A 26,823-nucleotide genomic window follows, 5' to 3' on the forward strand; every position below is an offset into this window, starting at 1 on the left:
CATAGAGTAGGGGCTCATTAAATATTGAACTAGTTTATGTCCACCTAATTGAATAAAGGAATTGGCCATGGTCAGAAGATAGAGACAATTGATACAGACACAGCTGATGGGGGCTCACACTGGGGTGTGGAGTCCATTTCCATGGTTGAGGGTGAGGCATCCACCTCAGGAGATAACCTCCACATGTGCTCTTCAGCCTCACCTTGCTCTACTTTCCCCTCGCACCAGGAGCCTTTGGCCTTCTTTCATCCCTCGAAACTGCCAAGCTCTTTCCAAACTCAGAGTCTTTGCATATGCTATTCCCTGTGCCAGATGTGTTCTTCTCCACTGTGCTGGTTATATATTTATTGCCTCTCAGCTCCAAATTTGTCCTTTTTTTGTGAAAAAATATATGAGCCCTTTAAATAATTTTGGTCAGCTGATATATTAAACTTTGTCAGTAGAGGGAGCTAGAGAGACATTGCAGGAGACAAAAGGTTTTCCTTCCTGGTTCTGTGCTTGGCAGGCTTCTGCAGCAAGGCCAGCAGCTTCTCCTGGTGCCCATCTCGGGCAGTTTTGTAGCACAGTGCCTCCTGTGAGATACCTCACCGTAAGCAGCTTTCCCAGCACCTTGGAGGGCAGATTTCTAGCAAGTCCCAGAGGGTAGAGTTCCCGCAAGTTCCACTGGTGTGAACTACTCTACTAGCCAGCTACCCACAGACAGAAATTCTCCAACAAGGTCTAGGTCTCTATCCCAGGAGTAATGACTGCCCATTATCTCTGCTATTTCTCTATTCTTACTTCTTACTAGCCAATCCATTGTGACTTCAATCCCGTTAATAATTCTTTTGTTTTGGCGGTGCCTCGCGGCGTGCAGGATCTTAGTTCCTCAACCAAGATCGAACCCACACCTCCTGCAGTGGAAGTGCGGATTCTTAACCACTGGACCACCAGGGAAGTCCCTGTTAATAATTCTTTATATCAAACATTCCCTGTCCAAATGACCAAGTAGCTTCTTTCTCTTGATTGGACACAGACTGGTATGCACCCCTTCTCTTCACCTGTCTAATTTTATTTATCCTTTAGGTGATAATATCATTTCCTCTGAGAAGACTTCTCTGATATCTCAAACCAAATTATCCCTTTTCTTTTCCTTCATAACATCTTCCACAGTTTTAAAATTATGCATTCATTTGTGTAATTATTATGTCTCTGTCTTCTTCCACTAGGTAACAGGCTCCAGGAGGGTAGTGATCATGTTTATTTTGTCTACTGCCATAAATCCAGTGCCTATTACAGTGCCTAACCCAATAATGGGTTATTAAATGAAAAAGACCTCATTTATTGAGGTCCTGTTACATTCAAGTCACTGGTGGCAACTAAAAAAAAAAAAAATAGAACTCAATCCCTGTTCACAGGGGGTTGACAAATTTATATGAAAGAATAAGACCCACACAAAAAATGTAAAGCAGTAAAGGGAAGGTTTCAAAAGAATGGTACAAGTTGTAAGTACGAGTAATTCAGAGGCAATCAAGAATTTATTCTTAGAAAGACTTTGTATTTTGTGGGGGCTTCCCTGGTGGCACAGTGGTTGAGAATCCGCCTGCCAATGCAGGGGACACGGACTCAATCTCTGGCCTGGGAGGATCCCACATGCCGCAGAGTGGCTGGGCCCGTGCACCACAACAGATGAGCCTAGGCTCTGGAGTCCACGAGCCACAGCTGCTGAGCCTGCGTGCCACAACTACTGAAGCACGTGTGCCTAGAGCCCGTGCTCTCCAACGGGAGAAGACACGACAGTGAGAAGCTCATGCACGGCAACGGAGACCCAACACAGCCAAAAAACAAACAAATTAATTAATTAAAAAAAAAAGACTTGTATTTTTTATAAAATCCCTAGAAATTAATTTCTTCTTAGCTAATTGGATTTTATCTGTTATATATCAATTGGGAGGGAAATGGTCCAAATGAGATCAATTATTTATTTTAGAAGGTACTTTTTGGTAGGTTCATAATTAATTTCAATGAGTTTTTAAAATCTAGCATTATATTTGTATTTGTTCTATGCATTGTAGCTTTCCTAAAGTAGAAATAATTAACTATAAAATTGGAGAAATTACTCACATTTCCTCTTTTCTAGGACTGGGTTTCTGGCTTTAAGCCCTTTCTTCAGTGTGCATTGGTGAGGGTCGGCTGTTAGCTGTTTATATCTATGGTGAGGGTCTTCTACACATGCTTACTTTGGTATGATTTTGGACAAATCACAGTATCACGTATTCTAGGATTTGGAGCAGTTAATAGTTAAATTCTGTCCAGTTTCTTCACCCGGAGATGAGGGGCTGTACTATATGTTCTCAGATCCCTTCCAATTCTCTCTGAAGACATGCACACACTTACTGTAAGTTGAGCAATAATTCCCAGTGTCAGGTATGTTTCCCGCTGAAAGTCCATGGTTGTTCAATGAATCTCTGGAATTGTAAATTTTATTTAATACATATACTTAGTGAGGTTTGGCATTTTGAGATGTCAAATGCTTATAAGAATTTTGATTCTTTAGCCCACATTGATCACATAATGTAGCCTTCCTGGTCTTCAGCTTCCTGATTAGAGAGTAATATATTGACAAGATAACATGAAATTTTTGTTTAATTAATAAACTTTTCCTGAGTATTTATTACGTATCAGGCACTGTAGGAATCCCTGAGGATACAAAATTAATACCTGATTACTGCTCCCTATGTTTAGGGAGAATTGAAGGAAGAAGAAACTGGTGTTACAAAGGTCAGCTAGAAAGCCATTGTGGTCAATTACACTATTTCCTTATGTCAACTGCAAAAAAAGGGCACAACGTGAGAGTTGTGAGTTAAGTTTTATTTGGGGCCTCATGAGGACTATAGCCTGGACTACAGATAGCTCTGAGGAACTGTCAGTGTATATATGATTTTAGTGAAGGGGGATATGTGCAGTCAAGTACATATTTTGGCAGAAGGTTGCTGCTAGTCACGAGGAGCAGATGTCTCCATTAATGATTTTACTGGTTTTCTAGAAATGAGAAGACACAAGAAATTGGGCTCACAAAACCTTCTCCTGAAAATATCTAACTATCTGAAGGTCTGTTCTGCAGTTTTTCCCAGAGTACAGTGTGCCTCGTTTCTGATCTCTACCCTGAACTCCTTTCAGAGTGTGTTGAAGGTCAGCGACTACAGTGGCTAGTGACTTCATTCCTGTAGAATGGCAACAGATGACAAGCGACAACTTTTAGTTGGCACCTATTTTTAGTATATTCTATTCAATAAAAAACTATCTTTCATAAGAAAGAAGATAGGATGGAGATTATTCAAGATATACTGTGTCAAATTGAAAAATGAAAAAAATGAGTTAAAGATTTGTTTGACCAGAGGCAAGAAAATAGGGACTGCAGAGTGGAAGTTAGACTCCTGAGTGCTTTGAAACTCACAGTTGAGAGGATGAACTTTTCACACGAAGGGCTTTAAGACATGGTCTTCAGATGTATGGCAATAGAAATTTTGTAAATGCAAAATTTTTGTACTATTGGACGTGAGATGATGATGAATATGTTAAATGTGAGCTGGACAAAGCAGACCAGAAATAAAACAAACCCAGCTGCTAAAATTAAACTTTAAAAAAGCGACCCTCAACCGCTTGGACTGGGAATTTCCACCAGTGTTTGGAGGTCCCCACCTAGACGCACAGTAACCTCTTAGAGACTTGGATGTTCTCCAGGAGAGCCAGTCCTTTTTTTTTTTTTTTTCTTTAACCAGAGAAGGAATGATTAGTTGCAGCAAGGAGGGAGAATACCAGGGATCTTTCCCAAAGCAGTGTCTCCCAGGCTTTGCATATTTTAGGCAACCAAAACCAGACAGTCCTATTTTCAGACTTTCCTGTCTGCTCTATTGACTGCGGCTGCAGCCCTGGACACAGGTCAGACACCAGCCAGCCACTTCGGCACTCTCTAGTCAGAGCCCCCGCCAAGCCCCCTCCCACCCGCACCCAGAGATCTGGCTTCTCATTGGATCAGCGTGGGGACATGGGCGGCTTCCGATTGGTTTAGAGGAGGGGCGGTGCATCCTGACGTCACGCCTTCCCTAAAAAGTCGGCCTGCTGGTGAGGGTTCTGGAGAGAGAATTCCGAGAAGAAAATAACCCGGAACAACCTGTGAGGGCCTGAGCCTGCCCTCTTTTGGAGCTGGGGTCCCCTCCCACCTATCAGGAGAGCTCCACCCCCCCACTCCCCGCCAGCGCCGGGATATCAGGTGACTTCAGGCCGGCGTAGTCACGTGACTAGGCGCGCCCGCCCGTTGTGGCCATGGCGGCCTCAGGCTCCGGTGTGGTGAGGCGAGTGGAGGAGCTCGGGGACCTGGCTCAGGCCCACATACAACAACTTAGCGAAGCCGCCGGCGAAGATGGTGAGGGAGCCGAGGAGAGGGAGGGAGGTGGGCGGGCGGATGGTTGTCCAGAGCTGGCGGTCGACGGCCGTAGGGGCTGAGGCTGCGGCCTGTTGTCCGTGTGGATCCCAGGCCAGGACTGCCGAAGGTGTTGCCCTTCTGGCCCGTGCTGCGGGGTCGCTAGTCCACCTCCAAGAACTCACAACGCCTAAAGGCAAGGCGTTTGCTTCCAGACCCCATTTTTCATAACCCGTGAAAAGCGCTGAAATCCCAGTCATATTAGTGCTGCTTGTCTTTAACTGTCTCGGTAGCAACTGGGAAAAGGGCAAGATCTGGATGGAAGTACACGTGGAAGTTTAAATGAGTTGTTAAAGTTGGATGATGGTACGCAAATAAGTAATGGTTTTGCGTGTAGTAGAGATAGCTAGGCGTGTGTAACAGTTCGACTTTTTCATTGCTTCGTTGTGAATTTCTGTGTTATGTTTTGGATTCTAAACTCAGCTGTAAACAATACAGAAGAGATTTACATTGGTATAATTTCGACGATTCTCTCACATTCATCACCTCAGGTCTCACAAGGGCCCTGTCAGTACTAGAATACTTTCTTGGAAATGTCTAATTGGTTTCCTTTGAAAAACTGACGGAGAATTACTTGGACTTTTGTTCTCTTTCAATACTTACCAGCTGCCTCTACGTTTCTACATTATTTCCTTTTGAGTTTTGCACCTTTACTACAGATAGACAGTTTTAAAAATTCTTGTGGACTGTCTCATTGTCATCGAACTCATAGGAAAATAGTAGTGGAACGTTTTCCCAAGCGATTGAGTAGTTGGTGAATGTATTGAATAGCATCCATGATAAAATGGCTCTAGTTCCAGTGAAGATTATTTGCTGGATTTTCTTTTCTTAGGGGTATGTTCTTAAAAACCCACAGACTACCCTGAGCTGTTTTCTTTTTTGGTTTGTGGTAAGTGAATCACATGACTAGTTAGTTCATGGACAGTAGTAGCTGTACCTGGAAGTGTATCTAAGTTACTTCTAAGTAAGCTATTCAGTGATCTCCACCCCATTCCAACTCCATTAGAATCAGTCTAAAGAGATCAAAGAATGTATGCTATTCACTTACCATTGAAACCAAAAGCCATTGTCATTTTCCAATGGACGAGTTCTTTAATCCAGTCTAGAATGAGGACTGAAAATTAAAGTGGTATATATTCTTGTTTGGAGGCTTTAAAGTTCTGAAGTGTACTGGAATTAAAATAATAGTGGTCCACGTAATGAGCTATTCATCAGTATTACTAGCAAGATTTTCTTATATTTATGAAGTTTAATTAAAACATGGTTGCATGTATTTGAATTGAACTTGTATTTTCCCATAGCACAAAAATAATATGCACCTAAAATTTGTCCTTTAATATTTATATTAGGTTATAGGGATTGATAGTTCCTGTTGTCTTTAAATTAGATCAGATACAACCAGACACTAGTCCATCTAAGAATACTCTCCTTTTTACCTCTGGTCAATTTTTGTTCATTTATTTCTCATTGTACAAGCATAGTATGTTTACTTTATGGAAATATACCATGAGAGGGACCTTTTCCAGGGACTATGTAAGAATCACTTGTCTTTGCCTTGTCAGTCACTACCTTGAATGGTTAGGAAAAATACTACATTTCATAAAAATTTTCTAAAATTGTGAGCCATTATCCCTCCACCTTTGTAATTATGTCATGAATTCATATGAGATACTCCTTCAGCAGCGGTTCAGTGAACTAAGTGCAAGTCTTTACATTTAAAATAATCCTGCAAATTAAGAAGAAAATATCAACTCAGTGTTTTAAGAAGTACCTAAGGAGTACCATGTTTCATACAATTTAGTTCACAATAGAATTTTTTTTCTGAGCTGTGTGGATGATACTTCTGGGCTGAGGAGAGATAGGAGGGCAGTGCTAAAGAAGTAGTTTTCAATTTAGGTGAATAGTGGACCTTAAAGCGTTCAGAATCTGGTTTAGATACAGGTTAGGCTTTACCAGGGAAAACTTAAAGTCATCATATTATTGCCAACAGATGCAGCTTAAGCTGGTGGTGCTTTTGTTCCAACGCTGAGCAGCTTACGTACCTGTGTAGATGCTGAGGCTGGATCAGATGGACCCTCACCAAGTGCTACATTTTCTGTCCATTTGCCAGTGAGGGGAAAAGGATATATATTTCAGGAGGAAGCCACAGAGGGGCATACTTAGGAACTTAAGCGTCTTGATGGTGGGCATATTTAAATTTGACTACGTGAGATGATGCAGAAGTGTGGATGGCACCTTGGTATGGACACTTTGTAGGTTAGGGAGGAAAAATCCATAAGAAAAAGTGAAAACATCGAAGCAAAGAGAATATGACATAAGAGAAAAGGAAGAAATTAGACCATGTAGAGGGGAAGTGAGGGGGAGTTGTTTTTAGAGGGTATATCAGAAGTATTTAGTTTAATTTTGTCTAGGTTTTGAAGGCATAAGTAATTTGTCCCATTCCTAGGTTTTTAAAGGAGTAAAATATTCAGGTAGTTTGTGTAATTTTAATTGTAACAGCTATTTGCATACATAAATACATAAACACAATTATAAAGTTATAATTGCTCAGAGTGCTTACATTTTATGAGGCATTTGATTTAATCAATCATGTTATTTTTTGGAGAATATATTTATGAAGTTATAAGTTAGTGGAAGTCCTTTCTGTAGATTTATATATATTATTTGTACTATTCCAATACAGGTTTTAAATTTATTGCTTAAATATTTTGAGTATGTCAACATCATAAAAGAAGCATTATGAAAATACAGATTGCACTTAAGAAATGGCAGCTGAACGTAGAAAGTTTTCAGTCCAGCTTTCAAGAATAAATTTCCATGATACATTTAAGTAGGATTAGGCATTATGATGTACTTCATGTTTTACGAAAGATATTATTACCATGCTGTAATAATTTCATTTCATCATTTTAGATATGTAACTTTTTTCATTTAAATGACACTCTGAAACTATGTGAAGTAATCATGGTTTTTTTTTTGAAGAAAAATTAAGTCTTATTTATTTTTAAAACCAAACCACTAGGAAAATATATCACAGGCTTGAAACAGCAAACAGACATGCTGTATTATCATTTCAAGTAATAAGTTGGCAAAAACACAGCAAGGTCCTTAATAAAATGATAAGGTGCCAGAACTGGGGCAAGAACAACGCAGGTCGCAAAAGTGGTATCTGGTAACGGAGGGCTGTCCCTTTTTTTGCCCTAAAGGAGTCACAGCTCGCCCCTGAGTTGCTTACTTTTTCTTCTTTGACCTTCGTGTTGCCAGGGGATTGTCTCAACAGAGCTCTGTTATTACAGGGGGCAAAGTAAGCAATACTGGGTTTAGGCTTTCATTCTGTTATGTTTTATGAAAACAAGATTTTTCCAAGGCCAGTACTTCATAGCTCTCTTAATTATGCAGCTAACAATTCCTCTTTTGCTGTTCATTCCTGAATACTAACATATAGCACAATGAAAATCCCCTTTCCCTTCAAGGGTATCACTGCAAGATTGTCTTGTCACTCAGCTGACTCTGCTGCAGACACCCTTAGGGCCCATTATGGCTGCCAGTTAGAGGGAAGGTTTGCTTCCCCTACCGGTGTGATAGCGCTTCTTATATTTTTGCAGGGTCTCCAGGATGAAAGATGTAATGTGTGAGAATTTTAAGAAATGTGCATCCACATCTTGATGGCCAGAAATGAATATCCGCAAGGACCCTTTCAAAGTTTTTATCCAAACTACCTCTCCCAACTCTACATCTTAAAGTAACTTCATGCCCTTGTATATAAAACAAAACCAAGCAAAACAAATCCCCAGAAGCCCCCCTTTCCCCTTCTAAATTAGTGACCTCATGGATTTTGTTTTATTTCCAGTTTGTGGAAAATGTAGTGATCCTTCTGGTAAACAGGAGGTTGGCAATGAACAGAAACACCTCTCCTCACACTCTACCAGCTCATAAGCAGGTCAGATGAACCTGCCAGCCTGTTGATATCTGTGTACTAAGAGAAGCTGGTACCTTGGAGGGCTCTGGTTTGGTACAAGGGAGACTCCCTGCTGCCAGGATAAGCACTTGCCACATGAAATTCAGGCTCACAAAAACTCTCCTGTGCTATCTCTGACCCAAATTTTAGCACCAGGTTTTTTCACTTTCTAGGATTCAAACACAAAGGAACCAGTGTCCAGAGGCAAGTGACATAGGCCTTAAACTTGCTGCCATCCTTAATTTCCTCATTCATAAACTTTAGAAAACCCAAATCCGCATTCCTCTTTTTAAATAGATTCCTGCCTTCAGCCCTGATGGCCAATAGCAGACATCTATTTCCCAATGGATGAGAGAGAGCTCCTTCATCTTGGTCACGGTTGGGATGAGGTTTATGTGGTCATCCACACACTTGGTCACGCAACTCTCCAGCTGCCGCTTCACCTGAAGCTCTTTACTCCCCGCATCTATTGAATCTTTGGCTTTGTCGTTGCAATGCATAGTGCACTGGGCCAGGCGGTCCTGGAACTTCTCTAGCTCGCTGGTCACCAGGGCCTGGGCTTGAGCCAGAGGTGCATGGCAGCGCTCAATGCACTGGTGCACTTGCTGCATGGACGCCTGGCTGTCCTCACAACAGCTGGCGCTGCACCGGAAAATGAGGCCCTGCATCTTCCGGATGTTCTGTCTCTCCAGACTCTTCACCATAGAGTCCACCGCCTCCTGCACCCGGAGCTGCTGCAGCTGTGCCATGATGACCCCACGCTGCTCCAGTAATCATGTTTTTATCTCTTATAGATCATTTTTTAATTCGGGCCTCTGCAGCTCTAGAAAAATTGAAACTTCTGTGTGGAGAAGACAAAGAATGTTCAAATCCATCAAATCTTCTTGAACTTTACACACAGGTACTGAAACAGATGTGGTTTCTGACGTTGTTGAGGCAGTTTGCTTATTTAAGAGGGTTACTCCAAAATTTAGGTGTGATGAAAGCAGTTTATTCTCTATTTAAAGTGTTTGTGTTAAAAAAACTGTATGTATAAAGCATATAGACTTGAAGCTGTAAGGCAGTAAGTATCCTTACAAAGAAGAAAAGTTTATTGGATGTGTTGATAAAAAAGGAAAAAAAATCTTGCAGATAACAGTATTGCTTCCTTTTATAGATAATTAAGCAAAACTCTCAAATGGGGCTTCCCTGGTGGCACAGTGGTTGAGAATCTGCCTGCTAATGCTGGGGACACGGGTTCAAGCCCTGGTCTGGGAAGATCCCACAGGCCGCGGAGCAACTAGGCCCGTGAGCCACAACTACTGAGCCTGTGCGTCTGGAGCCTGTGCTCTGTAACAAGAGAGGCCGCGACAGTGAGAGGCCCGCGCACCACGATGAAGAGTGGCCACCGCTTGCCACAACTAGAGAAAGCCCTTGCACAGAAACAAAGACCCAACACAGCCAAAAATAAATAAATAAATTAAAACAAAACAAAACAAAAAAACACTCATGTGCAATTTCCAAGGTGTGAAAGCTTAGTCAGAGGGAATGGAGGTTTCTATAAGGGCTCTGATTATTTTTTTTTCCCCTGAAATTCACCTTTCCTTTGGATTCCCAACTTGACTACCTGTGCTTTTGTTATGCAAGTCCATAAGATTTTTCTGTTCCCCCCTTTTTTTACTTTCCTTTCAAATTCAGACCTTTCTACAGATAAGATCTGTTTCCTCAGTTTTCTCAAACACTGCTGAGGCAAGTGGACACTAAGAAACATAATTTTGAGGGACTTCCCTGGCGGTCCGGCGGTTAAGGCTCCGTGCTTCCACTGCAAGGGGCATGGGTTCGATCCCTGGTCAGGGAACTAAGATCCCGCAGGCTGTGCAGTGCAGCAAAAAAAAACCAAAACACATAATTTTATTATAGTAAGTAACATTTGTATACCACTTTATAGTTGACAGAGTGCTTCGTATGCCCGCCCTTGATTGCCAAGGGATAATAAAGATGAAGTGGTTTATAGGAAATAGAGTAAACTTAGTGAAGTTTCCAAAATGCACGTTCATAGCACTTAGGTGCCTGACACTCTGCTTTCTGTTAGGAGGTACATGGAGATGCTTTCTGCCTTCCGATGCGGTTGAATGAGCCTGTAACAACTACCCACAACCCCCCGAGAGCTGTTACAATTTGGGAGAAATTTACCTCTCTTTTCTTTCAGAAGTTTCCTTGCTTGTCTTGTTTCTTTCACATGGGAGAGTTCTAAACATTTTAACTTATTTCTAAGAATAAGGCAAAAGAATTAGAAATATAGATTAAAATTCCCCAAACCCCTTTGGATCTTACTTATCGTTCTCAATCACCAGGTCATTTTCCTTAGTATGATAATCTCTCCCTTCCTGGCTTAGACCTTCTACACGAGAGCACTTAACACTTAAGTAGTGCTGTTTGCTAGGTAATGTTCGAAGTGTTTGCATATGTTAATTCATTTTACCCTCAAAGCAAGGGACTTTGAAAGGCATTTGGATCAGTTTCTTCATTTTGTCAATGAAGAAACTGGCTCCAAAACAAAGATAAAATATGACTTGTCCTTTGTTAGAACTCAGTTTCCTTAGTCTTAGTCCAGTAGATTAAACAAAGAAAAAGGATTGGGTAGTTTTAAAGTGCTGGTGCTTCATTTGAGAAACAGGTAATCCTTTGAAGATTCGGTATACAAAACTAGAGGTAGTGACCTTGTCTTGATATGGCAGGCATTTAGAAAATGTTCAGGAAGCATATATGTATAAATAGCAAAGACTATAATAATTATACTTTTCATAATTATATTGTATATAGTTAGCTTATCTGAATTAAAACATAAATACCCATTTTACTTTTTGAGGGAAACTAGATTATCTTAATTCAGTATTTTAGTAAAATCCTGTGAAGTTTACTATAAAGTTCATCTTAGATTATATTTATAGCTAGATATTTTGACTACTTAAATACTGTGCTAGAAGATTTAAATGTCTAATAAAGTATGTATATGTAAGATTAAACTATAAGAATTATTTATTCAAGTTGAAATCATTTATACTTTTTTTTTCTCTTTTACTTCAGGCTATTTTGGACATGACATATTTTGAGGAGAACAAGCTAGTAGATGAAGATTTTCCTGAAGATTCTTCACAAAAAGTAAAAGAGTTGATCAGTTTTCTTTCAGAACCAGAAATTTTGGTTAAAGAAAATAACATGCATCCAAAAGTAAGTTTTGCACAACTATGAATTATGGTGGAATGCTGCTGATTACTGTTATATTATCCTTTAGAATCTGTATTTTTTTTTTCTTAAATGTATCTTTGTTTTAAATTAAGATTGAAGGAGGGACATAAGAGTTGAACATTTCAGGCTGATGTCACAACTCAAGTATCATATTTTTGTAAATATGTTTCAGAATGTTTGTTTGATGGAATTATATTGTAACTACAGTGCCTAGTAATTTTCTAAACATACACATTTGCTGTTTCTGCTCCCTTTACTTTTACAAGATGCTGTGTTTTCTTGAAGATCCCTAGTAACCTAATACCACATCTCTCGTCCTTTCAGTCTTCTGCCTGGACATTTGTTGCCTTTCTTACCAATGATCACCCCATCCCTTGGAGGCCCTGCATGCTCCTCTTCGTCTCTAAGAAGCCTTGCTCTTGCTCTTTTTCAAGCATCTCCCCTCTCTTCCAATCTGGAAACATAGGCACTCCCCAAAGATATCTCCTTAATCCTCTGATAGTCTGTAGTTTGTCTTTGCTTGACAACTTGTTTTTACTGCTGTCTCTGTTTAGATGATTCCAAGATTTTTGTCTCTAGCCCTGGCTACTCTTTCAAGCAAATAATTTCTCATCTTGAACTGTCCGCTGGCTTTCTCTACGTAGATATCTTTGTTGCTCTTTGTGTTTATCAGGGAATGCTAACTGTGGAAACAAATAATCCCAAGTTTTAAATGATACCACATAGTAAAAGTTTGATTTATTAAAATTGTTTTTGTGTATATCTTTTCATTGTTTTATTTTAGCAGTAGTAGAAATTGTTTCAAGTAACATATTTCTGAAAACTTATTTTTTCAGTCAGATTATGGAATACTTATATTTCAAATATATTAGAGAATTGGCTACTAAAATACTTGAACATCAATTTTCTAGAAATATTTGTAAATTGGAGTAGTTATTTTAATTTTCACGTAGCAATAGATTTCTATATTTCTAATTGATTCAGAGTAAGGCATTCCTGTGTAGGTTGCTAAGTAAAGAGCAAATTTTGTGAAATGAGTATTTTTTAATTGCTCAATATTTTGAAATTTAATTTTGATTTTTACAGACACGAAGTTTCTCTTTTTAGCTGTGTCTTTGTTGTATTTCAGCACTGCGATTTGCTTGGGGATGAACTCCTGGAATGTCTCTCTTGGAGACGAGGAGCCCTACTCTACATGTATTGTCATTCTCTGACCAAAAGGAGAGAATGGCTCACAAGAAAATCTAGCTTGCTTAAAAAGGTGAAAAAGCATTCCTCATACATGTTTTATTGTTGACATTTATAGGTTTCCAAAAGCTGTTTAGTACAGGATTAAGAGTAGAGGAATCAAAGGGCCTGGGTTGGCATTCCAGGCCTGTACTTACCAGCTATGTAATCTTAAACAAATTGGAATTACTGTGAAGATTAAATAAGATAACATGTAAAAACCCTTTGTAAACTGGGAAGTTTTATATGTTTTTTTTTAAGTTCTGGATTTTTATTTTTTATTGTACAAGATAGATAATCTATATTAATTTCTAAGCATATTTTTGGCCTGAAGAAAACAAACTTGGTTGTGAGCCTCTCTCTATCAGCAAATCACTCCTAAAGATCCCACATGACCCTGCTCCTAGGAAATTGTGGCCCTCTGATTTTTCTTGACTCTTCTGACCAAATTAGTAAATCCAAAGATCCTGTCTTAATATTTGTATCACTAAGGATCCTTCCTAACTTAGGTTGATTGTACACATGGTTTATGTGGGCCTGCAAATGAGAGGTCACACTTTCAGATGTAAAAGTTTGATCATAATATTTCTAAATTGTAATAAAGTACATCCATATTTTTAACAAGTTTTTGAACACATCTTTATTATCTTTAACCTCTTCTTGCTCTGATGACATTTTTGACAAGTATATTACTGAATCATGTGTTCTTGGTTAATGATTTCTCTTTTTTTCCCATACTCTTTTACTAATTGGAGGGTTATACTTATAAAAGTTTTGGGGTAGTAGGTCCTTATATTGTAATGTAATAATCATATGATATATCTGTATATTAGCCAATATTCTCTTGAGTAAAAATATTAACATTTGAAGTTTCTGCAGTTCTGCATCTAATACTTGGATTCTTTGTCTTTGACTTTCATTTAGTACCTTGTTGATGGAATCAGTTATTTGCTACAGATGCTGAATTTTCGGTGTCCCATCCAGTTAAATGAAGGAGTTTCTTTCCAAGACCTAGACACAGCTAAATTACTGAGTGAAGGTAATGTGATCCTTTTTGTAGTTTTCTAAGTGTTTTAAAGCATTTTTAAATTTTAAGAAGTTTACTAGATTTAACTTTGATTGAAATAAATTTCAGGTTACATTATAGACAGAAAAATAATAAAAGGGCTTTTTAAACAATTAAAAAAGTCTTCTCACGTAATATAGAGAAATACTGCTAATCTCTGCTTAGTAATTTAGGGACAGTAATATATCATGTTGCTTTTACTTACTTTGCATCCCCACAAAGCCCTGATCCTGCTCTAGGTTCAGCTAATTGTAACAGAGACTGGAGGTAACTTTTATTTTATTTTTATTTTTTAAAATTTATTTTATTTATTTATTTGGTTGCACCAGGTCTTAGTTGCGGCAGGCGGGCTCCTTAGTTGTGGCTGGCGGGCTCCTTAGTTGTGGCATGAGAACTCTTATTTGCAGCATGCATGTGGGATCTAGTTACCTGACCAGGGTTGAACCCAGGCCCTCTGTATTGTGAGCGCGGAGTCTAAACCACTGCACCACCAGGGAAGTCCTGAGACTGGAAGTAACTTTTAAACAAGGAGAAATTTACTGCTTTTTCACTTCAAAAAGGTCTAGAGCTGGTTATGGTGGCTTCATGGCATCATCAGGTTCCTATCATTTTCCTCCATCGTCTTTCAAAGTGGAGCGCTACAGCTTCAGAAGGAGGCGAGTTATATAGAATGCATGTAAACAGTACTTGCCAGAGTTGTGCAACATGCATCCCTGTTGAGGACATTGCTTCCATTCTCAGTGTCTCAAGATGCTGCTGGAGCTCCTTCCGTCTCACCTGTGTTCCAGTCCATAGGAATGGCAAAATGATGTTTCTTTCAGCCAGGTCTTTCTTTCATCCTTCTCAAGTTTGTTACAACACTTAGAACACTTCTACCTACATTTCACTGGCCAGAATTTAATCACATGGCTTCATACAGCTACAAGGGAATCTGGGATGTATAGCCCTTTACATGATACATTGCCATCCCAAATAATGTCTCTTTACTAAGAAAGAAAGGAAGAGTGAATATTGGGTGGTAACTGCTAGTTTCTGTCATAAACTTATATGCACTTAAAAATGTTAGGAACTGGATATAGAGCATCATTTGGGTTTTAGACTGAGGTTTGAGAGGGAAGAACCACTTACTTTTAGCGTCTCTTTTTACAAATGGAAGAACTGAGGTCCTGATATGCCTGATAAGGTCACATAGCTGGCAAGTGATGTTAGGTTCTTTGTGTAAACTTTCTTTATGCTTCATCTGAAATTTTGGGGAAATTTTGATGGGGAAAATTCAAACATGGGGAATAAGAAGAAAACTTCTTAGGGAAAATTCTGTGTTTTAATTCTATAAGTGTATTTTAATTCTTTCTTTGTTAGCTTCTATAGGCTTTTCCTTTCCATTAGAAAACATCACACAGAAAAAAAACACCATGATTTAAGAGCCATTAACATATGACTGGCTACTGTTGTCCAAAAGTTGTTACCTTCAGTTTATTCAGGCAAGTAGCTTGTCCTAAAAAAACTTGTGACTATAAGGTGCTCCTTCAGTGGGCATGATGTTTTGACAAACATGGGGTGTTTTGATTTATTTGTGGGAAGTATTTATTCCAGGTAACTAGTGAACCGATTACCTGCATTAAAAATGATCTTTCTAAAATTTCCTCACCCACATGGATTGATTTAAAAGAAAAAGCAGAGGTGGGCATTAAAGCTTATTTAGAACCAAACAAAAGAGCACAAGTCACCAATTTCCCTTATTCTCCCATTTCTAGTCATAAAGTCATATATTCTCATGGCCTAGAATTTTTTTATCACGATGCTTGTGATACTGGTGTCTTCTCTTGGATTATAATTGATTACACTCGCCTCTATCTTCCATTGCTTCTTCAACAGGGGAATCAAAGGCACAGAAAGGGTCTCTTTTTTCCAGGAAACAACAAAACAACATCAACTCCCTAGCAGTTTTGCCACAGGCATCAGTCCTCTTTTGGTGCTGACTTCTTGCTCTCATCTAAAGCAGTTTGTTCCTCCCTACTTCATTCCTCAAGATGTAGATTAGAAGCCAGGAAGCCTACTTTTCATAGGCTAAATTACTCTTAAGGCCCTGGTGGAGTGGTTCTAATTTTTTTTTTAATTTTTTGTTAGTCAATATAAAAAACATAATTCGGAATAATTCTTAGTACTAATTAGAGAGAAAAGTTCTATATGAATCATCAAAATATTTTTGTGGCCAGATCTTAATGATAATTTGCCTGATTTTACATAAAACTCAAAACAGTGTATACTTAGTATGATTTTTATTTCGTTTTCCAAGGTGAGATAATCATTTTGTCCTTTGGTCATTACCTGTATGCCATTAAATTTTCAGCTTTTAAAAATTACCAGGTAATGTATTCAGTAAATCTTTTTATCTCATTTCTATGGTTCATTCTTCTGTGGACCCTTATAAAAATAGCCTTGTCAGGATAACTCTGGAGTTAACTAGGTTAAAAGATTGTTCAGCTGTGCACATCCTTGGGTTATGCCCTTTTTATGCCACTGAAGAGCCCCCTTCCCAGCAGCCTTTGGCTCATAGCTTAGCCCAGAACCTGGATTTCAGATGGCTTAAAGGAGCAGCTCTGAATTGACATCACTAATTGCTTGGGTAGCTTGTTTAAAAATACAGATTTCTTTTCTTTTCTTCTTTTTTTTATGTTATCTTTTTTTTTTAAATTAAATTTATTTATTTATTTTTGGCTGCGTTGGGTCTTCGTTGCTTTACGCGGGCTTTCTCTAGTTGCAGCGAGCAGGGGCTACTCTTCGTTGCAGTGCTCAAGCTTCTCATTGCTCTGGCTTCTCTTGTTGTGGAGCACAGGCTCTAGGTGCGCAGGCTCAGTAGTAGTGGCATGTGGGCTCAGTAGTTGTGGCTTGTGGGCTCTAGAGTGCAGGCTCAGTAGTTGTGGTGCACAGGCTTAGTTGCTCTGTGGTATGTGGTATCTTCCTGGACCAGGGCTCAAACCCTTGTCCCCTGCATTGGCAGGCAGATTCTTAACCACTTCGCCACCAGGGAAGTCCCCAAAAATACAGATTTCTGTGTATCACATTCAGGTTCTGATTTAATATGTGGAGTTCAGGAATCTATTTTTATAATCTACCGTAATTATGATGCAGTCAGATTTAGACATCAGTGCTTCTAGAGAATGCCAGTCTGGCCACCTTTTTTTTCCTATGAAGGTCATCTTTCTGCCATCACTTTTACTTCATGGGTTATTCACTCTCTTCCTCCCTGCACCCCGCACTCTCTTGATGTGTTTGCCAAGGATATAAGCAGTGCAAAGTGAAGTATTTTATTGAAAACAATGCTGATCATTAGCAGAAAAAATACCAAGGAAAATTTGTAGCAGCAAAAAGACTATAGCTACAGAGTAATGGATTCCTTGGCGGAGTAGAGAGGGAGAATGTGTAATTTTTACGTTGTTCATTTCTTCCTTTGGTATTTTAATGCAGTACAGTAGTTTAGCATAGTCTGTGGACCAGCAGCCTCACCCTAGGTCCTAGGACTTTGTTAAAAATGCAGATTCATAGACCCAATCCCATACCTGAATCTGAAAGTTTTGGAGGTGGGAGCCCAGCAATCAGCATTTCAACATGTCCTCCAGGTAATTCTAATGCAGGCTAAAGTTTGAGAACCACTCTTTAGCATATAGCTATTCATTCTCTCCTCAGAAACACCTTTCCAAAGGATATCTGTGTACCTTGTTTAACCATCACTCCTTGTTAATATAAAGGATGAGGCTAACTTAGAGTTGGGCACAAATTGAATGCCAGCTCTCCCTTAAGCAAACACTTCTCATCTTTCCCAAGTGGCTTCACTTTGTGGGACTTACTTCAGCTCTTCCTCCTGCTTAAAAGTTAACCTTCTTTTCATTTTTGCTTCTGTCTCCTTACTCCCCTCTACCAGTCTTTTGAGGAATAATTAGGGTGTAGGATCACAAAAATGAAAAAGGATATAAATTCAGTGAAATGTCCTATCTAATATGAAATATAATTCTGCAGTGAAAATTGTTAATTTGGAAAAAACAGCAAACTATTCCTTAAGAAAACTCCATGAAATTAAGGAGGGCATGTGGAATCTTGATTTTTGTGAACTGGGGCTTAAAGGGCTTTGGTGAGTTGCACAAAGTCAATAATTTACACCCAGATCCTCTTGATTGTAGGTCTGTTTCTTTTTATATTCTAAATAACATCTAATGCTATTCCAGCTTTTTCTATGAGGTTTATGACCTTTTAGCTATGAAGAAATGAAGTGAAAAGAAGTGATTATGGGTAATATGCATTGTACTTACTGAGTTGTTTTATACATAGAAAGCATAATTTATAGAGTGTAGCCCATCGTATGTTCATGAATGCAAGCCTCAGATTCTGCTCTTATTTCTTTTGTTGATATAGCAGTGTAATGAATCAGTTCGTCTGCTAAGCTTATTCCTTCTCTTGCTACTATTTATAAGCTGAATTGGAGGTGAGGTGAAGGGTTACCTATAGGGACAAACTCTGAGACTACCAAAAACTTGCAATAGATTCAAGATAATACAAACTGTAACAGTTTTGGAAGCTGAATTTTTCTTGTATTTTTATACCTCTAGTACTATCATAGTCATTTCTGATGAGCCATATTAGGTGAGCAACTGAGATTATGATGCTCATTTATTTGAGGTAAACTTTTCTAGTCACACAAGTACCTGTCTAGTAGAATAGATCATTTATTTGTATTTTATGACTTGAAGAAGTTAAATAGTCATATAATTTAATAGCACTTCATGCATTTTTATTTTATGTGTTTCTTAAGAAAATTCCATGAAATAAGTAGGGCATGTGGAATCCTGATTTTTGCAAACTGAGGTTTAAAGAGCTTTAGTGAGTTATACAAAGTCGATAATTTATCCCCAGATCTTTACAATTCTAGGTCTTTTTGTTTTTATATCAAATTAATATACTTTGTGTGTCATAAATGTTTAATTATATAATCACCTTCCATAATAAGCACGCTTTCAACTTTTGATGGGAGTCCTGCAATGTATTCCTTTTTCCTGGGAACATAAAGCATCTTGGATACAATTTAACATCTTTGGTAACTTAGAATCATATGGCCTCTAAGGGACATGATTATGCAGGATCATCTCTGTACAATGATGTAGAAATATAGGAACTGTATTATTGATCCTGAGTATACCCCTAAATAAAAGCTGTGTTCATGGATGGGATTGAGGGAATCTCTGAGTACTCTGAAATTGTATGTGGAATATGGGATGTACGTTCTGGGAGAGGTTCCATCGATTTAGATTAGATTCTCAAAGAGATCCTAAAGCGAACACCAGAAAGATGAACACACTGACCTATATGATTCTTTAAAAATAATTCTTTTTTTGGGGAGGGTGGGATTGGGTCTCTTTTATAGATAAAATAGAGATAGAAGTGCCTATGGAATGAGGATTGTGTTAGTGATATTTGGCTTTTCTAAGTACAGCTGTTAAATGAGAAGGGAAAATGCTTAATGATGTAAAAAGATTTTATTAGAGTCTTAATCACCAGGGTTTCTTTTTAAATTTTTAACTTCTAATCTCTCAACTTAAATGACTTTCCCAGGAATATTTAGTGACATTCATTTGCTGGCTATGATGTACAGTGGAGAAATGTGTTATTGGGGATTGAAGCATTGTGCAGATCAACAGCCAGAAAATCATGAAGTGGATACTGGTGTTTCTGGAGCAAGCTACACTACACACAAAGAACCTTTGGATTTCCGAGAAGTAGGAGAAAAAATTTTGAAAAAGTATGTATCTGTGTGCGAAGGACCCCTGAAAGAACAAGAATGGAATACAACAAATGCAAAACAAATTTTAAACTTCTTTCAGCATCACACTAACTAGTAAGTTCATCTACTCCTTTTCAAACAGGAAAACAAAAAGGCTCAGGAAATGGAAGTTCCAGAAAAGAAGACATATTGATACTGAATTTAGGAACATTACACTACATAAAGATAGCCAGCATGGTTACCCTTTTTTAAATGCCATCACCATCTTTCACTATATATTCTTTTTATTTAAAAAAAAAAAAGATTTTTTTTGATGTGGACCATTTTTAAAGTCTTTACTGAATTTATTACATTATTGCTTCTGTTTTATGTTTTGGTTTTTTGGCCGCGAGCCATGTGGGATCTTGGCTCCCCGACCAGGGATCGAACCTGCACCCCCTTCATTGGAAGGCAGAGTCTTAACCGCTGGACCACCAGGGAAGTCCCTCACTATATATTCTTAAACCTGTGAAGGAATGATTCTTTAATATCTAAAATGGCATTTATGTTATTCTAACTCACTCTGAACTACAGATATCCTGTAACTAATACTAAGGAGAAATCCAATTTATCTCTATAAAGAGTTTTTTTCTATTACTTCAGATTTTTTTTTTATTGTGGTACAATATACATAACATAAAATTGAACATTTTAACTGTTTTTAGATTATTTTTTAATCTCCCTGTCTTGAAGTTTGCTGCACTTCAGAGATTAAAATCAAGTCCCCTCTTTGCTTTGTATATATGCTATAGATATAAAAATTGGCAAAATGAAAAATTTTGACCAACATCCATGTACCATTTCCAGACTAAGATAAATAATGAAAGACTCCACAAAAGAATTTTTGTTTGTTTCACCACATACTACTAATGGCATTTAAAATTTTTAGTCTATTAGGCATTTTATAAAAATTTCAAAATTTTCCTATTTTGTTTCAAAGAATATGCACGGTTTATTAAATGAGTAATGAAGATAAAACCATGTTAGGTTAGTCCGCCATTAGTCTTATGTCTTTAGAGCACATCTTTTCATGTTTTGAAATTTTAATAGTTTTTGTCTTTAATTGTAGGGGTGAGTGTTAAAGGCCGAGAGCCCCACCTGGTATCTTGCTGACAGTCTTTCTGTCTACCTCAGTTCCTGTTGTCGTCTTGGGATGATCTGTCTGATACCTTGCCAATATCCTTCACCTCTGGGCCGTTGACTTCATCACATTCCAGGAACTTAACTCCCACAGCCTCAACATGAATATCACCATCCTGAGTTTCTCTTTCTGAAATCTTAAATTTCAATAGCTAATGACATTCTTATCTTTCCAGTTTTTTACTTCCTCATTTTGATTGATTCTTCTCCCTCTTATTTCTTTTGTATCTCTTTAGCTTCCTCATAGCCTCCTCCTCTTGCTGCCCCCTTTTCTCCTCACCATAGCCTCTTTCAGATTTTCTTCCTTCCCTGTCCAGCCTTGGCCTTATGGGGCACCATATGACGTGCTCTCCACAGTCCCTTCAAATCCATCTTCCCCTGGTCTTTCAGCCTAATCATTCTGCAGTCCCTCAACATTGAATTAATCCTATCGTTCTACCTTCTTTTTTGGGGATGCTGAGTTCCATGTGAAGTTCCTGCAGCTCCTTCAAAGTGGAATCACTCTAAGTGTCTTGCCTTCAGCTTTAGAAGAGCCCTCAGTGTAAGCCTTTTGTCTGTTACTAGTGTGGCCCCTGTCCCTTTCCCACTGTGGCTAATCCAAACCTCTAACTTGCCTCATCACTCTCCTCTGGCCCTTTGTCCCCTCCCCTAGCACATGGCTGTTGGTCCTGTCTTACAGAAAATAGAGACTATGAGGAGGTCAGTGTTTGTTCACCCATTTTGCCCTGCTCATGTCCCCGCTTTGAGGAGGAAAAGAGGTATCCTGCTTCGTGTTGAAGACTAGTCTCCACGTTTCCTCTCTGCCGGCTCCCTCATTCCCCCGACGCTTCTCTTTTTTCTGCCAATATCCTGTACGTATTTCTCTTTTCCAGAATACTGTTTTTTCTTTTTCCTCCCTCTTCTCCCATTTTTCCTTCCTTCCTTCCTTTCTCCCTTTTTTCTTTTTTACTTACTCTAAATACAGTTGACCCTTGAACAACACAGGTTTGAACTACGTGGGTCTACTTATACGTGGGGTTTTTTTCAGTAGTAAATACTACAGTACTACACAATCAGTGGTTGGTTGCATCTCCGGATACAGAGGAATTGCAGATATGGAGGGCTGACTAAAAGTTATATGCAGATTTTTTTCTTTTTTTTTTCCGGTACACGGGCCTCTCACTGTTGTGGCCTCTCCCGTTGCGGAGCACAGGCTCCGGATGCACAGGCTCAGCAGTCATGGCTCACGGGCCCAGCAGCTTCGTGGCATGTGGGATCCTCCCGGACTGGGGCACGAACCCACATCCTCTGCATCGGCAGGCGGACTCTCAACCACTGCGCCACCAGGGAAGCCCTATATGCAGATTTTTGACTGCTAGGAGGATTGCACCCCTAACTCCATCATTGTTCAAGGGTCAACTGTGCATTTATGTGATGTTATTGATAGCCACAGCTTCTATCACCTGTAATGTTAGGCTGACTCCCAACCCTGTAGCTTGAAACCCAGCTTCTGCTTTCTAAACCTTCTTTCTAACTGCCTATTAAATATCTTCACTTAGACATCCCATAGTAATTTTAAATTCGATATGTTCAAACAACTAATCCTTACTTTTCATCTAAAATCTTTTCTAGTTCATGTTTTCTCTTTTTTTGATCTTCCACGAAGCAGGGCAACACAGAATGCTGTAACCTACTTCTGCCTACCGTGCCAGCCACATCTCTGCAGCTCTTCCTGTGTGATCATTTTCTAGTCCAGTGTTCCTTAGGCTCATTTTTGATCAACATTCTGATGGAGCTGCTTGGGACAAGGAGAGTCTCTCCCTATCTCTGCCTTTGTCTCCTTGTTTATCCTTACACAGCTAAGAAGATTTTTATTTAACTTAGCTTTTACAAGTTTTGCTATGAAAATAACCTTTGTGCTTTCTAAGTATAAATGTTTAAATCACAGACTGCCCACCCTCACCCCACCCTTTTTGGAGAATCATGATCAATCACAAGTATACTAGTTCCTTCCCCAATGTGCTGTGTGTATTTTTTCCTCAATATCCTCGTTACTTCTGGCTGGAACACTTTGCCCTTCTTTGTAGTCAAGTGAATACCTATTTATCCTTTAGGACTCAGCTCCAGTGATATTGGATCCATAAGGCTTTTTCCAGCCCTTTTCAGTCAAAGTTACATGTCATTCTGCTTCTGCTCCCTGAAACTTCCCCAACCCATGTTATCACACTGATCACATTGCTTTATAGTCATTTTTCTTATGAGTTGGCAAACTCCATATTTTAAAAATGTATCTTTATGTATAGTGCTTAATGAATAGTAGGCCCTTAGTAATGTTTTTGAATTAATAAGAGGTATGATTCTTAAGTGCTGAAGTCTGCCACAAAAGGGTTACTGCTCTTGGATTCCAAACTGCCCTGACCTCTGTACCAGTGGTTGACAAGGCCAAGAGGGAATTACTCCTCAGAGGAGTAAAGTATCATTTAGATCTAGAACCAGAGAAAAGTAGAGAGCTTTCTCTTCAGAAGCTGGGAACTCCATTTTGTCTTCATGACCCTCTGAACCACTTGGGTCTCTCACTGGTTGGTACACTAATGGGGCTACTGTTGGGTGCTTTTTGTACAACTTTTTCATCCCCCACACAATTGGAGAATAATTTGTAGACCATAACAGTTATAATGCTTTTTACTGTGATGTATTACAGAACAATGGACAGGACATTTTTGTATGTGTTAAAGCCTGCTATGTAAATTCTGTTCCATTTAGAATGGATTAACTTCAAAATACCAAATACTCCACATAAGAAAAGTACTATAATTACTGTAATTCACTCATCAACAACTATTATGTGCCTATTACATGCTAGGTTTTATCCTAGGCACTGAGTATATAGCTTTGTAAAACACCAGAGTTTGTTTTCTAGTGGAGGAAGTTAACGCATTTTAAGAAATAAATGTGTAGCTTGGTGAGTGATGAGTGCTATGAAGAATAAAGCAGGGCATGGGGCTAGTGTGACTCAAGAGGGGTGCTGTTTTATTTAGGGTGGTTGGGAAGGCACCTGTAAGCACCTGCCCCCTTCAGCATTTGGCTCTACCCATCTGGTTGAATACTGTTCAGTGTGCCATTGCACATTCAGTATATTCATGAAGTTTCTCTTTCTTATGGAAGTTTTGATGCTGAATTAAACAATGAATCACTACCTAAGAACTTCTCATTTTGATCCCATTTAAAGCGTTTCTCTCCAGTGTGGCCCTTACTAATGGGTAAGTGATAACCTAAAGACCTTGTAGCATTTATTACACTTGCAGTTTCTCTCCATTTTGAACTCTTTGATGGTTACTAAAACTCTGTTAAAGGATTTTTCATAATCCTTAAATTTGTATGGTTCTTTTCCATTATGAATTTTCTCATGTTTTCTAGGCTTTGAGACTTAGTTAAAGGCTTGTCTGCTTTGCTGCATTTATAGGGTTTCTGGCTACTGTAAATTGTTTGATGCTGATTAAGGTGCAGATCATGAGTGAAGACTTTCCCTTACTTGTTTGCATACAGTAGAGTGAGGTGAGAGTCATTGGCTAAAACCCCACAATGAAATTTACATTCCTGCCTTTACAGTCAGTCCCACTGGGAATTCTCTGATGTTCATTAAAGTGGGAGATTCATTTTAATGCCATTTTTTAAAAACCCACAGCTGGCTTATATGCTAGTTTTAGATTGCTTGTCACTTTTCTCTCTCCACCTTCCAGGGCTCCTTTTCTGACTCCCATAAGGATACCCCTTCTACCACAGAATACAGGATTCCATAGTTCTCTAGTATCACCTCCTTGTATTATTTTTTTTTAACACAATATGAGCTATCATGGAAGTATTACATTAACATACATTTAATGTATCCACAGTTAAAATATGCATTATGTATTCGTGCTGCTGTTCCTTACTGTTTTTTATTTTCCTACTTCTAGTGAAAATTTCCAAGTAAAATGTTTTGGAGCATATAAAATTTAAAAAAAAATAAAACCATAGTCCCATATTTGTATCTTTATTTTCTTTTATATCTGAGTGTTGTGTCAGAATGAAAACTTTTATCATGTTAGTTTACGATTTATAATCAAGCAGGACCCTATGGGGCCTTTCTGGGACAGATTCCTCCCCTCCCCCCATGTCCTCCACCTGCCTCTTGTTTATAGAAAAACTTTAGCCTCCTAGGCTTTCCCCAAGTTCCAAAAATAAATTTAATCAGAGAAGTGAGAAAATGCAGAAACAAAGGAAAACAGTCAAACAGGACAAAATAATAATGGTTTAACCATTAAACAAAGTCAAGGACCTTTCGTTCCTCCTCAAGGGTTATAGATAATATTCTGAGCCATACCCTTAGAGCTGTTTTGCAAATACTGAAAATCCCACCAGGTGGAAGAAGTTAACTATATGCTACCCACAAGCACATAGACCCCAGACTGGTTGGAACCAGAAGGTTGATGTTGCTGACTCCCGATTACCTCATCACCAACCAATCAGGAGTGTCCACAAGCTGACCATGCACCCCGCAACCCTCTCCCTCGCCCTGTCTTTAAAAACCTTTCTCTGTAAGCCATCAGAGAATTTGGGTCTTTTGAGCATTAGCTGTGCATGCTCCTTGTTTGGCGCCTGAGGTAGATGCTGCGCTTTCCTTCACCACAACCTAGTGTCAATAGATTGGCTTTACTGCATAAGGGCAAATGGACCCAAGTTTGGTTTGGTAACGTACGATATTATTTCTTCTGGTCCTGATAACTTTCAGACAGGGTGGTTTAGTGGTTAGGAATATGGGTAGAGGCCTGATTAAATCCCAGCTCTGTTGTTTCCTAGCTGTGTGATTCCATATAAATTATTTAACCTTTCTGTGCCTTAGCATTTTATTAACACAGGAATAATAATAATATCTACTTCACGGGTTACTGAAGAATAAATGAGTTAATATTCAGAGTGCTTAGTTCAATGCCTAGCGCATGGTAAGAGCTCAAAAGTTATTTTCCTTAATGGCCAGTTCTATGTATTGGCACACCTCACTCATCATGCTAAAAAGTACCATAATACTCAGGAACCAGAATAATTGAGTGACAAACTCTTGTTCTGACCGGTGAGCACTCACTGCCCTTTGCTCAGTACAAGTGGTGGTGGCCATTCTAAATGGGAAGAAGTTTTCAGAGAAGAAATCACTGGCTGTATAGGCATCTTAAATGTTTGTAATAAGTGTGGCTGGGAGAAAACCTACAATTAATTTTCATAAGTTTTCAGCCTCAGACTCCAAAAGTATATATACCTGCTGTATACTAACTTCCACATTTACCAATCAGCTTGACTGACTTGGCTTCTGGTCTCACTCTTACCTTTTGGTCTCTTATCTCACAAGTCAGATGCATTTAATTAATATTAGTCATCTAAATATTATGGATACCCTATTTAAAAATAGATTAAACTGGTAAATCCACATGATTGAGTAGCATGTAGCTTTAAAAACCAAAGAGGAATATTTCTGTAAAATGCTATGGAGTGGCCATATTAAGTGAAAAACAAGGTGGAGAAGGTGTATAGTACTATTTAAGAAAGAGTATAAATGTGTGTAATAATCTTGTTTGCTTATATTTAAAAAAAAAACTTTAAAAAACGGTTACCTATGGTGGAAGTGGGAGATGGGGCAGAGGAACCAGTTGGAGGGGATCAGGATGGAAACTAGACTTCTCTGAATATATGCTGAATTTTGTATTTTTTACATCAGAATGAAAGAAAACCCCTAAAAATCCAAAGCAAAATGAAACAAATGAGCTGTAATTATGTAGCAAGTTGGTGGCTTCAACACACAGGAATGTATGTTATCTTTAAAGCACAAAATTTTCACACCCCTAGTGGGATATCCCCAAGGGCAAAAGGAGCTAGAAAGAAATCAAACTCCTCGGTACTTATATTGTTAATAACTATGA

At 38.7% G+C, this 26,823-nt stretch overlaps 1 protein-coding gene and 1 pseudogene across 1 annotated transcript; one reads left to right on the plus strand and one right to left on the minus strand.

Annotated features, from left to right (window-relative positions):
• The first annotated feature begins 4,092 nt into the window (after positions 1 to 4,092).
• RIMOC1 (RAB7A interacting MON1-CCZ1 complex subunit 1) lies at positions 4,093 to 24,896 on the plus strand. The gene is made up of 6 exons (XM_067730603.1): positions 4,093 to 4,405; positions 9,215 to 9,321; positions 11,487 to 11,630; positions 12,778 to 12,909; positions 13,800 to 13,914; positions 19,546 to 24,896. Exons 1-6 carry the CDS (start codon positions 4,306 to 4,308, stop codon positions 19,827 to 19,829), a joined length of 882 nt encoding a protein of 293 aa, XP_067586704.1. The 5' UTR covers positions 4,093 to 4,305; the 3' UTR covers positions 19,830 to 24,896.
• Positions 8,755 to 9,169, minus strand: LOC137221246 (protein FAM136A pseudogene; annotated as a pseudogene).
• Positions 24,897 to 26,823: the final 1,927 nt, after the last annotated feature.

The sequence above is a fragment of the Pseudorca crassidens genome, chromosome 3 (genome assembly GCF_039906515.1).
Source record: "Pseudorca crassidens isolate mPseCra1 chromosome 3, mPseCra1.hap1, whole genome shotgun sequence".
NCBI classification, from domain to species: Eukaryota; Metazoa; Chordata; class Mammalia; order Artiodactyla; family Delphinidae; genus Pseudorca; species Pseudorca crassidens.

Coding starts and splice junctions, on each gene's coding strand:
- RIMOC1 (XM_067730603.1), top strand. CDS start 4,306: ATGGCGGCCTCAGGCTCCGGTGTGGTGAGGCGAGTGGAGGAGCTCGGG. Junction 12,910..13,799: donor AATCTAGCTTGCTTAAAAAG/GTGAAAAAGCAT, acceptor ACTTTCATTTAG/TACCTTGTTGATGGAATCAG. Junction 13,915..19,545: donor AGCTAAATTACTGAGTGAAG/GTAATGTGATCC, acceptor TGACTTTCCCAG/GAATATTTAGTGACATTCAT.